General features: G+C 38.2%; 1 protein-coding gene across 1 annotated transcript in view; it reads right to left on the reverse strand.

Moving 5' to 3' along the window:
- LOC115454091 (fatty acyl-CoA reductase wat) overlaps window positions 1-12671 on the reverse strand; it is a 14322-nt gene extending 1651 nt beyond the window's left edge. The window contains exons 1-8 of the mRNA XM_037441480.1: window positions 12408-12671; window positions 12190-12280; window positions 11727-11849; window positions 10229-10353; window positions 8780-8938; window positions 5941-6050; window positions 5344-5411; window positions 4726-4915 (exon numbers count right to left, since the gene is read on the reverse strand). Of these exons, the coding sequence (XP_037297377.1) occupies window positions 4726-4915; window positions 5344-5411; window positions 5941-6050; window positions 8780-8938; window positions 10229-10353; window positions 11727-11849; window positions 12190-12280; window positions 12408-12577 (1036 nt within the window). The 5' untranslated portion in view covers window positions 12578-12671. The remainder of the gene's footprint in view (window positions 1-4725; window positions 4916-5343; window positions 5412-5940; window positions 6051-8779; window positions 8939-10228; window positions 10354-11726; window positions 11850-12189; window positions 12281-12407) is intronic.
- Window positions 12672-13224: the final 553 nt, after the last annotated feature.

The following is a 13224-nucleotide window of genomic DNA, read 5'->3' on the forward strand; positions in this document are numbered from 1 at the left end:
TCAGCCGCTCAGATATAATTGCTTTTTAAGATGAGTGTAATAAACAGGATATCCAGGTACTGCTTTGTTTTGCAATACCTGTATTAAAACTGGATCCGCTGCTGATAGTGTAGACGCGTGATTAGGGGCAAGGTTACCACGATATTGGTTCAGATGTTTACATCTAAACTATAGAAATTTACACAGTAATTGCGAGATTGGTCTGAGCTGCCGAATTAGCGATAAAACCTCCCTAAATATAGTAATAAGACGGAAATAAGTTTTGTGCATCATTAGCAGTTGCTACACTGCGAGGGATAAATGCTATAAGTTTATAGAAGAATAATAAAGTGGGAAGATAAAATAAATATAATTAAATAACTAATGCCAGTGAAAATGTCGATAGTTTCAATATTGCATGTGGCGATTCCTTAAGTCATTATGATAAGTAGTTTTGAATACAAAATATACACCACGGTTAACCTTTTGCACCGATTTCGGCTTAAATTAATTATAGATATCTATATATATAAAAGAAAGTTGTGTTAGTTACACAATTCATAACTCAAGAACGGCTGAACCGATTTGGCTGAAAATTGCCGTGGAATGTGGGGGTAGCTTAGTACCAGGAGACAGACATAGGATACTTTTTACTATTGTAAAAAAGCTGAAGAGTTTGTTCGAACGCGTTAATTACACGGACAACAGGTACGAATTGAAAAATTTGAATTTACTGAATCTAAGTTTACTGTTGGATATCCCATTTATCGAGGGAGATTTTAGGCTACGTACCATCACGCTATGACTAATAGGAGCAGAGTATCAATGTAGATGTTACAAAAACGGGGAAAAATGATTACCCTTCCTTTTGAGTTATTGTTTGTTATTGCGTGCGCGGCGTAAACGATTAAAGTTACGCAACAATCATGTATGAGGGAACTGTTCCTGTTAATTTGTTTTGTATATATTACAAAATATAGTCCCCTGTCACATCTCGTTGTCATCTAAACGCGATAAACTTTAAAACTTCACATCGGATTTCGATGAAATTTGCTATGGAGATAGTTTGTGAGGCTGGGACAGACATAGGCTACATTTATCTCGGAAAACACCTTTACGGAAGCGAAGACGCGAGTTAAGCTAGTATATTATACAACAAAGTCCCTCACCATATCTGTCTGCCTGTCTAAATGCAATAAACTCGAAAATATAAATTAAAATACTGGTGATAGGTCTCTCATATGTGAGAGTTCGCCTGTGTCGGTACCACCGCAATGTCTATTTCTGCCGCCAAGCAGCAGTGGGTAGTTACTGTTGTGTTCCAGTTTGAAGGACATTATAGCCAGTGTAACTACTGGACATAATAAGAATTAAGATCTCATGTCTCAGGATGACGAGCGCAGTGGGATACCAAACAATTCTTTGTAATTCAAGGTGTTGGATGGTGTTTCTACTGTATGTGGGCGGTCGTATCGCTTACCATCAGGCTAATGGCAAGTTTGTTTCGTCATTCAAAGCAATAAAAAAAAGTACTCAATGGATTTCGATGAAAATTGCTGTGGAGATACTTTGAGACCTTCGGAAGAATATAGGCTACTTTCTATCCTGGGAATTATATTGTGAGACTTTTATCCTAGGAAATTATTTCACGCAGGGGTAGCTGTGAGCAAAAACTAGTGTTTCTGACACGTTAGTATACTATATAATATACTTGTGCACTATATGTACTAATAACCTGTTGTAAAAATAACCTGTTGTATATAAAGCACTGCCGATTGGTTTACGTGAAACGGTGTTAAACTTGTTAATTTTGTTATAATTAGGTCTTTGCATTTCAAACCCTCTGTACCTATTGTTAAGTGTTTCATTACAAGGTGTTTCCTGTGACCTCGATGGGGCATGCAATTAATTACCCACGAAATTTAATGTTCGATACGTCTCTCTCTCTTCTATATATTATTTTCTCCGGACGTGTCGAAGTGTTTGCAGCCGTCATGGCTACGAGGTGGACCGGAGGGTTTGTTCGTACGAAAAGTCAAAGTAACAATATCTGTTCAAAAAAGTCTAAGTTACAGTATCAGTAGAGGTGATTTGGCAGCCGGTCTTTTGGATTCTTATTTATTGGATAATTAAATGATCGTAATATTTGAAGATTAGTTTTATTTTGTGGTCTAACTGTGTAAATGGGCCAATGATGGTTAAGTAAAACATCATTTGGCCACCAAACCTGTTTGGTGTATTTCATTAGCGGGAGTAGGTGTTCAGTCGCGAGCAACGCCCAACCCTGAAGATGGTAGAGGCCATGAGGGCCTTTAAGTCGAGACGCCATGGAGGAATGGCATCTTGGGCTTGAGGCCCCGGACCATCACGGCAGTGCGACCTGTCTTTGCTGAATGGCTGAACAGGTACCACAGTGCGGCAAATTTTCGGTTGCCATAGATATTCACCGGGCATGGCTGTTTGGGTGATTATCTGTGCCGGATCGTAGGTACGGAGATGTCGACCGTGTGTCACTTTGAAACTGCCCGCGACAAATAAATATTTTCTTGACATTTACTTGGTCAGATGAATTAGGGTACAGGAATCTAACCCATAGCTCCTTATTGAATAAAACAGTATTATCAATATCATTAATGTATTTTGATCACAATTGGACAGTGTTGTATATAGTATAAAATAATTTGAACAAAAAATAGCCAATGATAGCGAAGTATAAAAAGCTGGCAATTTTAAACCAAAATTGCATTCTGACGCCTTTTTTAGTGTTTTCTAAATTGTCCTTGACGATGTATTTACGAAATCCAAGAAAATAGGTCACGAGTAAGTCCTCATACAGAAGAGGTGTCATATTAAAGTTGAACAGGACTTTATCTGTTATGGACAGCCTGTTGTACAAGTCGACGGTGTTGCCATCCTTGAAGGTCCACTCGTTGGTCAAAAGTACGACAGCACCAAAGTTGTCTTGTAAATTTTAGTGTATACTTTCATGACCCTGGAAATAAGCATTTGAATACTTTAAGAAGTATTTTTGGAATTAAAATTGTTTACATTTGATAGTAAATGGCTTGTGGTGTTATATATATTTTAAAATGAATGATTTTGCATTAGTTTTTACCAAAACTTACGAAGGTATTCCCGCAGGCAGTTTCAATCGTAATAAAAGACCAGCGTGTCAACGAAGTACGCAGGTATATAGTGCAGCATCCAGTATAGAAGCCGAAAGATGAATTTGTTGCTGGTTTCCACAAACCCGCAATACCAAACAGATTTAGGAGATGCGAGAGATCTCATTCGGTGAGTACGGAGGATTTTGTTGCCAGCATCTGGAATATAAATAATAATAATACATAATAATATTAGCTCTGTATACACTGTCACACAGTTGGGCACGGGCTTCTTCTAATACTGAGAGGGATTAGGCCTTAGTCCACCACGCTGGCCTAGTGCAGATTGGTAGACTTCACACACTCTCGAAATCCCTATAGAGAACTACTCAGGTATGCAGGTTTCCTCACGGTGTTTTCTTTCACCGTTAAAGCCAGCGATTATTCACAAAGAATACACACATAATATTTAGAAAAGTCAGAGATGTGTGCCCTTAGGTTTCGAACCTTTTTTATTTTTGTTTCGTGGAGATAGTGCCTTATCACTACCGCCCAGCCTTCATGGGGGCGACTAGGTGGTTATGTTAGGATTACCGTGCCTTACGACCCGGCGTTGAACCGCTCGGATTTGATGATGACCTTCAGATGACCGCCGGGCGGAGTCCCTAACCTATATACAACGCACGGCAAACCAACTAAAACTCCGCGGTGGCTCTCTTCAGCGCATTAAGGACGGCTTCCTCTGATAGAAGTGTCTGAGTCGTCGTCCGCAGCTGGTCCTGCGCATTTGTGCCTGTTGCGGCCCGTCTCCTATGAGGAAGGCGGGGGGTATTCTCAGAAGCCCCCGCGCATCCGGTCGGTGTGGCGGTCATCGCAATGTGCGAGATGTGCACTATGTACACTAAGGGTGTACGGCCCCCAGCCGCTCGTTGACGACCCCCCGATAGCTTACTGTAGCCTAGTAGCCTTTACGACAGGCAGATGATACGGGGATACCGTGGTGGAATTCGCCAGACGCTCTCAACCCACAGGGCGATTGAGTTTCGAACCTACGGCCATTTGTCTCGGCAGTCCGTTCCACAACCAACTAGGCTATCGCCACTTCCAGATTTGCATCTGGAATATCATAAAATAAAAAAATAGAATTTCGGCTTAATTACATGGTAGAATTATTCTATTTATCCTTGTAAATAAATGCTTATTGTTTTTTATAGCTTCGAATGGAGAGACTAGCTTGCCGTTCGCCTGATGGTAGGTGATATGACCGCTCATAGACAGTAGAAACACCATCCAACATCTTGAATTATAAAGTATTGTTAGGGATTTCACTGCGCTCGCCATCCTGAGACATGTGAAATGTTAAGTCTTATTATGTCCAGTAGTCACACTGGTTTTAATGTCTTTCAAACCGGAACACAACAGTGACTTCCCACTGTTGCTTGGCGATAGAAGTAGACATTGCGGTTGTACCTACCCAGGCGGACGCAAATATGAGAAACCTACCACAAGTGAAGTGTTCACCATTTTTGTTCTTAGTTTGGACCCATCTCACGGAATTTAAGCCTGCATCAATTTTAATAATTAACTTGGCTGTGTCGATAATAATTTTTCACACTAAACTATTTTAAGTGAAATAATTTACTGATATTAAACTTGGATCCGCTGCTGATAGTGTAGACTTTCAGTTGTTTGTCGTCGTTGTCGTGTCTGTTGCGAGTTTCCACAGCAGAGGCGATGATAGCATTGGTGACGAAATCAGCTGGCATAACGCATAAATCTATGTTTTCTCTGAGCATCACGTGGGATACTCCAATTATAACGTTTAGGAGCATCTGAAATTAAATAGCATTGTATCTTGCTTTAACCATCAAAAGAGACTCAAAGGCACAACTGCAGCACCCGAACATCAATGGAGTTATTATTCCAGTGCGATTAGGGACGAGTCCTTGAACCAAGATGGTGATATTGGTTCAGCTTTTTTTATGCAATCGAAACTTACAATCTGGAAATTTACATAGTAATTAATTACTCGAGATTGGTCAATGAGTACATATAAAGGGTTTAGGCAACGTGCAACACATGATGGTGTCAAAAAGGGTGTCAGTTCATCACAAAATGCCGGCTTGAGCGTACGTGACGCTGGTTTCCAACTGGAACCTTCTTTTAGTAAGATGGTTACTCACGGATAATAAAAAAATGAATAATAAAATAGCGAAAAAAGGAATCAACCAGAAATTATGAATATCATTAAATGACTAACCCCAGCGGCTCCGTAAACACAGGACGGGTCAATCCACCCGGGCGATGGTTCAGTATACGCACCTAACACTGAAATGCACTATATCAGTAGATGATCGATTGCAGACCTATGCTCTGCGGATAAAAATAAATATTAACGGAAAACAAAATTAGTGCGCAAGCGCATCTGAATGCATTCCACGTTGACTGTGTGTATTCATAATATTACGGTTGAAAAAGCATGAATGGCAAAGGAATAAGTGTCACCTTAAACGTCCCGGTTACGGAATAACCGTACAAATTTGTATAGCCCTCACACTTAGATTGCTTGTTATAGCGATACAATTCTATACAAATTTTTTAGAGGAAAACCGATGTCTACTACTCGGTAACTGGAACATGTGGAAAGACACCCAGAGATTCATCGCGTCGATAGTAAGATATTCGGAGGCTTAAAACCTGTCCACTTTCCCTATTAGGGAAGTACTAACTTTATTTTTTAATTTGAATAAAAAATGCTATTTATTTAAAATGATTAATTATTTAATATAAATAGCATAATATTATTAAAAATAAATAGCATTATAAATATAAAAAAATGAAAACCTAGCATATTTACCGATAGGCGGCCTTACTACACAAGCTGGTATATCTCCGAGGTTGCTGCGTACAAGTTCCTCCGTCACTGCTTTTGTGAACGTGTAAGTGTTTGGCCAACCGTCAATTAACCTACAAAATATGAGAAAATACTCGAAGCGTTCAATGAATATTGTTCACCAACGCAAAATGAAGTGATCAATACATTTAACTTCAGTAACCGGATACAAGAAGTAGGTGAAAGTTTTGATAGTTTTACTCCAATATTAAGAAACTCCTAAAATTTGTAATTTAAAGATTTAGAAGACAGAATTTTAAGAGACAGAATAGTCATGGGCATCACAGACAAACATCTACAACAGAAACTTTTGGAAATAAGTGACCTCACTTATTTCCAAAAGTTTCTGTTGGATTCTGTTGGATAAGGCAGTGAACAAGTGCAGAGCTGCAGAGCTGTCAAGAGAGCATGCCAGAGCCATCCAGAAGCAGGTCAACCTTTCATTGAATGTGGATACTATATCCAACCATCAACGTCATAACTCTAGTAATAAAGAAGTTAAGTACAATAATAATTTAAGCAGAAATAAACAATTTAATAACAATTTTAGCAGAAACTTTTATCAGTGCTTAAAATGTAGTCGGATACATGGCCCGAGGCAGTGCCCTGCTTATGGAAAAACATGTAATATTTGTCATAAATTAAATCATTTTGCTACTGGATGTAAGAATAAAAGTGTACATGACTTAGAAAAGATTGATGTTGTAATGAGTAATAATTTAGTACAAGATTCATGACTAGTTAAAGTTTGTTATTCGATAGGTAATAATATTAAAAATAATGAGTGGTTAGAAGTCATTAAGGTTGAAAACCAAATTATAAAATTCAAATGTGATACCGGTTCACAAGTAAATGTCTTATCATTAAACCAGTTAAAACAAATAGTCTGTGACGATAACCTTGAATGGTCTGAGATTAATATTATATTAGAGGCTTTTAGGGGCACCAAGATTAAACCACTTGGTAAAAATAAATTAACAATAATAAACTAGGGTAAAAAAATTATGACTGTATTCATAATAATAAAAGAGATTGTAAAACCTATTTTAGGATTGGATACATTGTTGAAGTTAGAATTATTAAATAATAATATTAATAGCATAGATAGCATAGGTCAGATAGACAATGTAGAAAAGGACATTATTATTAATTAATATGCTAAACTTTTTCAGAGAATTGGTGTATTTGAAATATCGTTGGAACTACACATTCAGGCAAGGCCAGTAATTGAGCCACCACGAGCCCTGTGGCTCGGGGCATCTAAAGAATTCCGCCACGGTATCCCCTGCCTGTCGTAAGAGCCGACTAATTGGGGCTTAGAGCGAGTCGCGGGCGAAAAGTGGGGGGCTGCTCGCTCGACTACAGCGACTCTGAGGTGGACGACAATGCGGGTAGTAGGTCTCCCGATATCGTAGACTCCAAAGGAGTCATTCAGCATGAGGGGCATCTTAGCCCCTTCAATTAGAGAGGTGCCGCAATGCGGTATCGCGCTGGGACGGTTCACAGCAGCTATCTTAGTGCAACAAGATACCCCGGGGCCGTCCCGTATGCGCCGAAGAAGGCCACCGCGGGTTTGGGGTTGGTATGCTGGTGTAGTTTATACAAGGGTTAGGGACTCGGTCCAACGCTCGCTTGGATGATGTTATACTCCCGAGTGTCGACATTGGGCTGTAAGACTGGTGAAACCAACATAACCATTCCACTGACCCTCCGAGTGGTGGTAGCGATAACGCGTTTTTTCCCCGCGTAAAAAAAAAAAAAGCAGTTAAGCCACCACGACGAGTTCCACTTGTGTTAATGGATCGTCTGGCAGCTAAGCTCATAAGTCTTGTGGAACACCAGATTGTTGAGAAGGTAGAACATCCAAAATCTTTTGTAAGCAATTTAGTTATAATAGAAAAAAGTAATGGTAACTAGAGATTTTTTTTAGATCCTAGGGAATTAAATAAAGTACTAATTAGAGAATATCATCTCATTCCCACTTTGGAAGAATTAATTGCTAAATTATGTAATAAATCTATTTTTTCAGTAGTTGATTTATCCGATGATTTCTATAACATTTGACTTGAAAATAATTCAACAGATTTTTGCACATTTAGCAATCCTCTGGGGTGCTATAAGTTTTTGAGATTGCCATTTGGAATATCAGTAGTTCCAGAAGTTTTTCAAAAATATAGTGAAAGAGCATTTGGGGTATTTTAGGAGTAGTAATATATTGTGATGACCTATTGATTTGCGCTGACAATGAAGTTGAGCATGACATAATATTAAAGATAGTATTTGAAAGAGCAGAGTTACATAGTGTTCAATTTAACAAACGAAAATTTCAGTATTAATTAAAGGAAGTAAAATTGCTTACTCATATTTTTTCTAAAGTTGGAATAAAAATTGATCCTGATCGTGTAAAAGCGATTTTAAATATCAAGAGTCCAAATAATAAGAAAGAATTATAAATATTTTTGGGAATGGTTAATTATTTAAGAAAATTTATTGACAAATTAGCTGAGATTGCAGCACCATTACAGTCATTGTTAAAGAAAGATGTAAATTGGCTATGGACAGAATGTAGCATGGTTGAGTCTGTGGTCCTGCAATTGTCAGGTAGAGGTGTCAGCTGTCAAGTGTGACAGCTGACGTTTTAAAAAGAGAGAGCCCTCCTCTCCCCTGTGCCCCTTGAGGCCCCTTATGTTTGGACCATTGGTATCCGTGGTTGATTTTATAAAATAAAAACTTAAAACAATAAGAGTGTTATTAAAAACTAAAATAACCTTGTTACTACACAAATATGAATATCTCTACTTACTCCTTCGTGATGGAGACCAGCCTTTCATCTGCCATGCTCTCCGCCATGCCTATCAACGCATCCGGGTGAATTGGGCTGGGGTAGAACTGTTCCAACACATATGATTTGATTCTGTCTCGAGTCGCTTGACAGTATGCTGTCGATACGTACACGAATGATCTGGAATCATTTATATGAGCTTATGTCAGTTTATTTGAAGAAGTACGTACAGATGCAGTTACATTCGCCAAGTTTATTCCTACCCCAAAACGTGCATTTCGTGCCTTCACATTAGAAATGAAACAATTTTCTGCATTTTATTGCGTTTTTTTTATATTATTATTTTCTGTCGATGTTTTGAAGACTTTGCAGCATTCATGGTCACGGTTGGTCGTCCGAAAAGTCAAAGTTACAATATCTACCTACATTATACAATTATACAAAAACTTAAATAGTTTTAGCTATTGACGGTCTGATCTACGCAGAATGAGCTCGCAGTAGGTATTTTTAAGTCTGGCAGCCGGTTTTTTGGGTTTATTTATTTAATGATTTCTTATGTTTACGCGAAACTAATTTTCGGATTCTATCGCGGTGCTTTATTTATTTATTTAATAAAAAAAAAAGACGCAAAACAGATTACAATCAAATTTAAAGCTAATTATAAAATATACAAGCATAAAAACTAGATTGTATTCCTGAACATTGGTTCCGGGTTAATTAGATGTAGAACAGGAATTAATTCGCTTGAGTATAATTCAAATCTGCCATTCATAACGTCATGATGTTTGGTATTATACGAGCGATACACATGAACTATCAGGTTATAGAATGAAATGTTGTTCCTACAAACTTGCAATATGAAAACATATCGATTTCGGAATTCATTATGAATAAATTATGAAAATATTTGTCAATTACCACTAAATCGTTAATACAAATTCCTACATTAAGCATATATAATTAGAAAACAGGCTAAACATTTCATTATTATTAAATATACAGTGTTAAAGATATTGGTGACGCATTTTTTTTTATTGCTCTGAATGACGAGACGTTCTTGCCGTTCGCCTGATGGTAAACGATACGACCGCCCATAAACAGTAGTAACACTATTCAACACCTTGAGATACAAAATATTGTTTGGTATTCCACTGCGCTCGCCATCCTGAGACGCAAGTCTGCTTATGTCCAGTAGTCACACTGGCTACAATGTCCTTTAAACCGGAACACAACAATGACTACACACTGTTGCTTGGCGGCAGAAATAGACATTGCGGTGGTACCTACCCAGGCGGACTCTCATATATGAGAGGCCTACCACCAGTAATATTTTGTCCCCTTCAATTATTTATCATATTTTAAAATGAATTACAAATTTATTCAAGAACACTAATGCCTGATTATAATAGCATCAGCTCTGTATTATATGAGCTGGAGGGCTTCTATATTACAAGAGAAATTGCAACATACTTTAGCTTTTTACACTGCTTCGCTAGAGCAAGTATTTCCCTGGAACCACGCACATTGATCAGAGTCGCTTTACGTAAAGTCTCGTCGAATCTAGTGGTAGCTGCCATGTGGAATATAACATCAACCTGAACAGAAAAATATTCTGTAATAATATAATATCAAAGATTGATGAACGACGTGGGTATTTTGAGACTGTGAAGTAAATATGAATGTTGGAGCTTCTGATGGAGATATGCACTTCAACTGTAATGTGAGTTTTGTACGGTAGATTTTTTAAAGAAAAAGTCATCTATACTATTATATAAAGCTGAAGAGTTTGTTTGTTTGTTTGTTTGAACGCGCTAATCTCAGGAACTACCGGTCCAAACTGAAAAATTCTTTTTGCGTTGGATAGCCCTTTGTCCGTGGAGTGCTATAGGCTATATATCATCACGCTATACCCAATAGGAGCGGAGCAGTAATGGCTAATCTCAGGAACTACCGGTCCAAACTCAAAAAATCTTTTTGTGTTGGATAGCCCTTTGTTCGTGGAGTGCTATAAGCTATATATCATCACGCTATACCCAATAGGAGCGGAGCAGTAATGGCTAATCTCAGGAACTACCGGTCCAAACTGAAAAATTCTTTTTGCGTTGGATAGCCCTATGTTCGTGGAGTGCTATAGGCTATGTATCATCACGCTATACCCAATAGGAGCGGAGCAGTAATGCCTAATCTCAGGAACTATCGGTCCGAACTGAAAAATTCTTTTTGCGTTGGATAGCCCTTTGTCCGTGGAGTGCTATAGGCTATATATCATCACGCTATACCCAATAGGAGTGGAGCAGTAATGGCTAATCTCAGGAACTACCGGTTCGAACTAAAAAAATCATTTTGTGTTGGATAGCCCTTTGTTCGTGAAGTGCTATAGGCTATATATCATCACGCTATGACCAATAGGAGCAGAGCAGTAATGGCTAATCTCAGAAACTAGGAGTTTGAACTGAATAATTCTTTTTGTGTTGGATAGCCCTTTGTTCCTGGAGTGCTATAGGTTATATATATATCGTCACGCTATGACCAATAGGAGCGGAGCAGTAATGAAACATGATGCAAAAACGGAGACAATTTATTAGTTTTGAGAGCTTCTGTTGCGTGCGCTGCGTAAACGGTTAAAGTTATGCAACAATAATGTATGACGGGATTGTTCCTCTTAAAAAGTTCTACAAAAATATATCATTAAACAAAGTCCCCCGCTGCATCGGTCTACCCCAACGTGTTAAACTCAAAAACTACCCAACGTATTAGGATAAAATTTGGTATGGAGACAGTTTGAGACCCTGGGAAGAACACAGGCTTCCGGGAAAATATATAGCGTGACTTTTATAACGGAAAACTTTAACCCGAAAAACTTTATAACGCGGGCGGAGCCGCGGGCAAAAGCTAGTACAATATAAATCGCATACTATCATTGCCTGAAAACTAGGCTGTATTGTAAGGGCCATGAGAAGCTGGTTACCTCTTCGGCTATGTTGACCCAACTTTGGACGCTAAGGCCGAGATGTAATTCCGCCACATCTCCTTCGATTGGTTCTATTTTATTTCCAAAATCTGGATTTATTTCGCGAAGGGTATCAAATACCTGAAATCGTAATAATATTATTTTCTATTGTTCTTGATTATTGAAAAAACATCGTGGTTATACTTCTATCACGTATATATACTTCATGTTTGTTTCTTTTGTTATCATTCATCGTATCAGGATTTAAATTCAATGAATCGGTACTTCTATAGTTTCAACCATCGCTTATCAAACTTCAGGCTGAACATTATTTGTGTCCTTAAACATAAAACCAAAATTAGTAGTGACTTTAGGCGACATGAGTAAAATAAAAGAGCTCTGATTTAGACAATTTTATTAGATGCTTCAGCGAGCCAGATATTAGAGCACGATTGTTTAAAGATCTAATTTAAGTACTTACACAATCTTTTAGTAAAGCACTGATTCTTTCTTTACTTGATATTCCCTTTTTCAGTCTTGATATGACGTAAATCTTTTTTACATCACAAGATCTGGAAATAAATTGATACAACTATAATATTATATTTCTGAATGTTATGGTTTATCGATTCTCGGTTTATACTTTCAGAGTAGAATTATGATGCCTCTGGATGAATTAGGTTGTATTTGCTATATCACCTGATCAGTTTCTCGATGAGCAGTTTCCCGAGAAAGCCGGTGCCGCCAGTGACGAAGGCGGTCGTGCCGCTGAAGAACCGCTGTATCTCCGAGTCACCGCGAGCTGCCGCTTCCAGGATCGGCTTCTGGCGCGCTTTCGCTTCTTCCATTAAAACCTCTGCGGGATCCATTACTGCGACTACTTGGTAAATCACGTCAGAGTTGATTTCGAATACTGAATGGAGTAAGTATTTATATTCTATAAATCGACGGTCCTTACGTGTATGCGGTTATATCGAAAATCGCTTAAACATATCACAACGTCCAAATGCATTTAAAAAACCGGCCAAGTGCGTGTCGGACTCGCGTACCGAGGGTTCCGTACAAACTTGTAGGTAAGTAAAAGTTCACTAATCTCTAACATGTATTTTCTATGATCAAATAACCTGAATCCCATATAATTTGATGGTTGATAAAGAATCTATATCCTGTTAATAGCTGCCAAATAAAAATGATTAAATAACTAATCCCAGTGAAACGTCAACGGTTTCAAGATTGCATTTGCCGATTCCTTAAGTCATTATCATAAATTGCTTTTTTGTATAGTATATACGTCACGGTTAACCTTGTGCACTGATTTCGGCTTAAATGCATTATCTATACTAAAACATTAAGCTGCGGAGTTTGTCTGTTTGTTTGAACATGCTAATTTTAGCAACTATTGGTTCTAATTGAAAAAATATTTTATTGTTGGAAAGCCCCTTTACCGAGTAAGCCTGTAGGCTCTATAAAATCACGCTATGACCAACAGGAGCGGAGCATCAATGGAATATGTTGC

Source organism: Manduca sexta, chromosome 22 (genome assembly GCF_014839805.1).
Source record: "Manduca sexta isolate Smith_Timp_Sample1 chromosome 22, JHU_Msex_v1.0, whole genome shotgun sequence".
Taxonomy (NCBI): Eukaryota; Metazoa; Arthropoda; class Insecta; order Lepidoptera; family Sphingidae; genus Manduca; species Manduca sexta.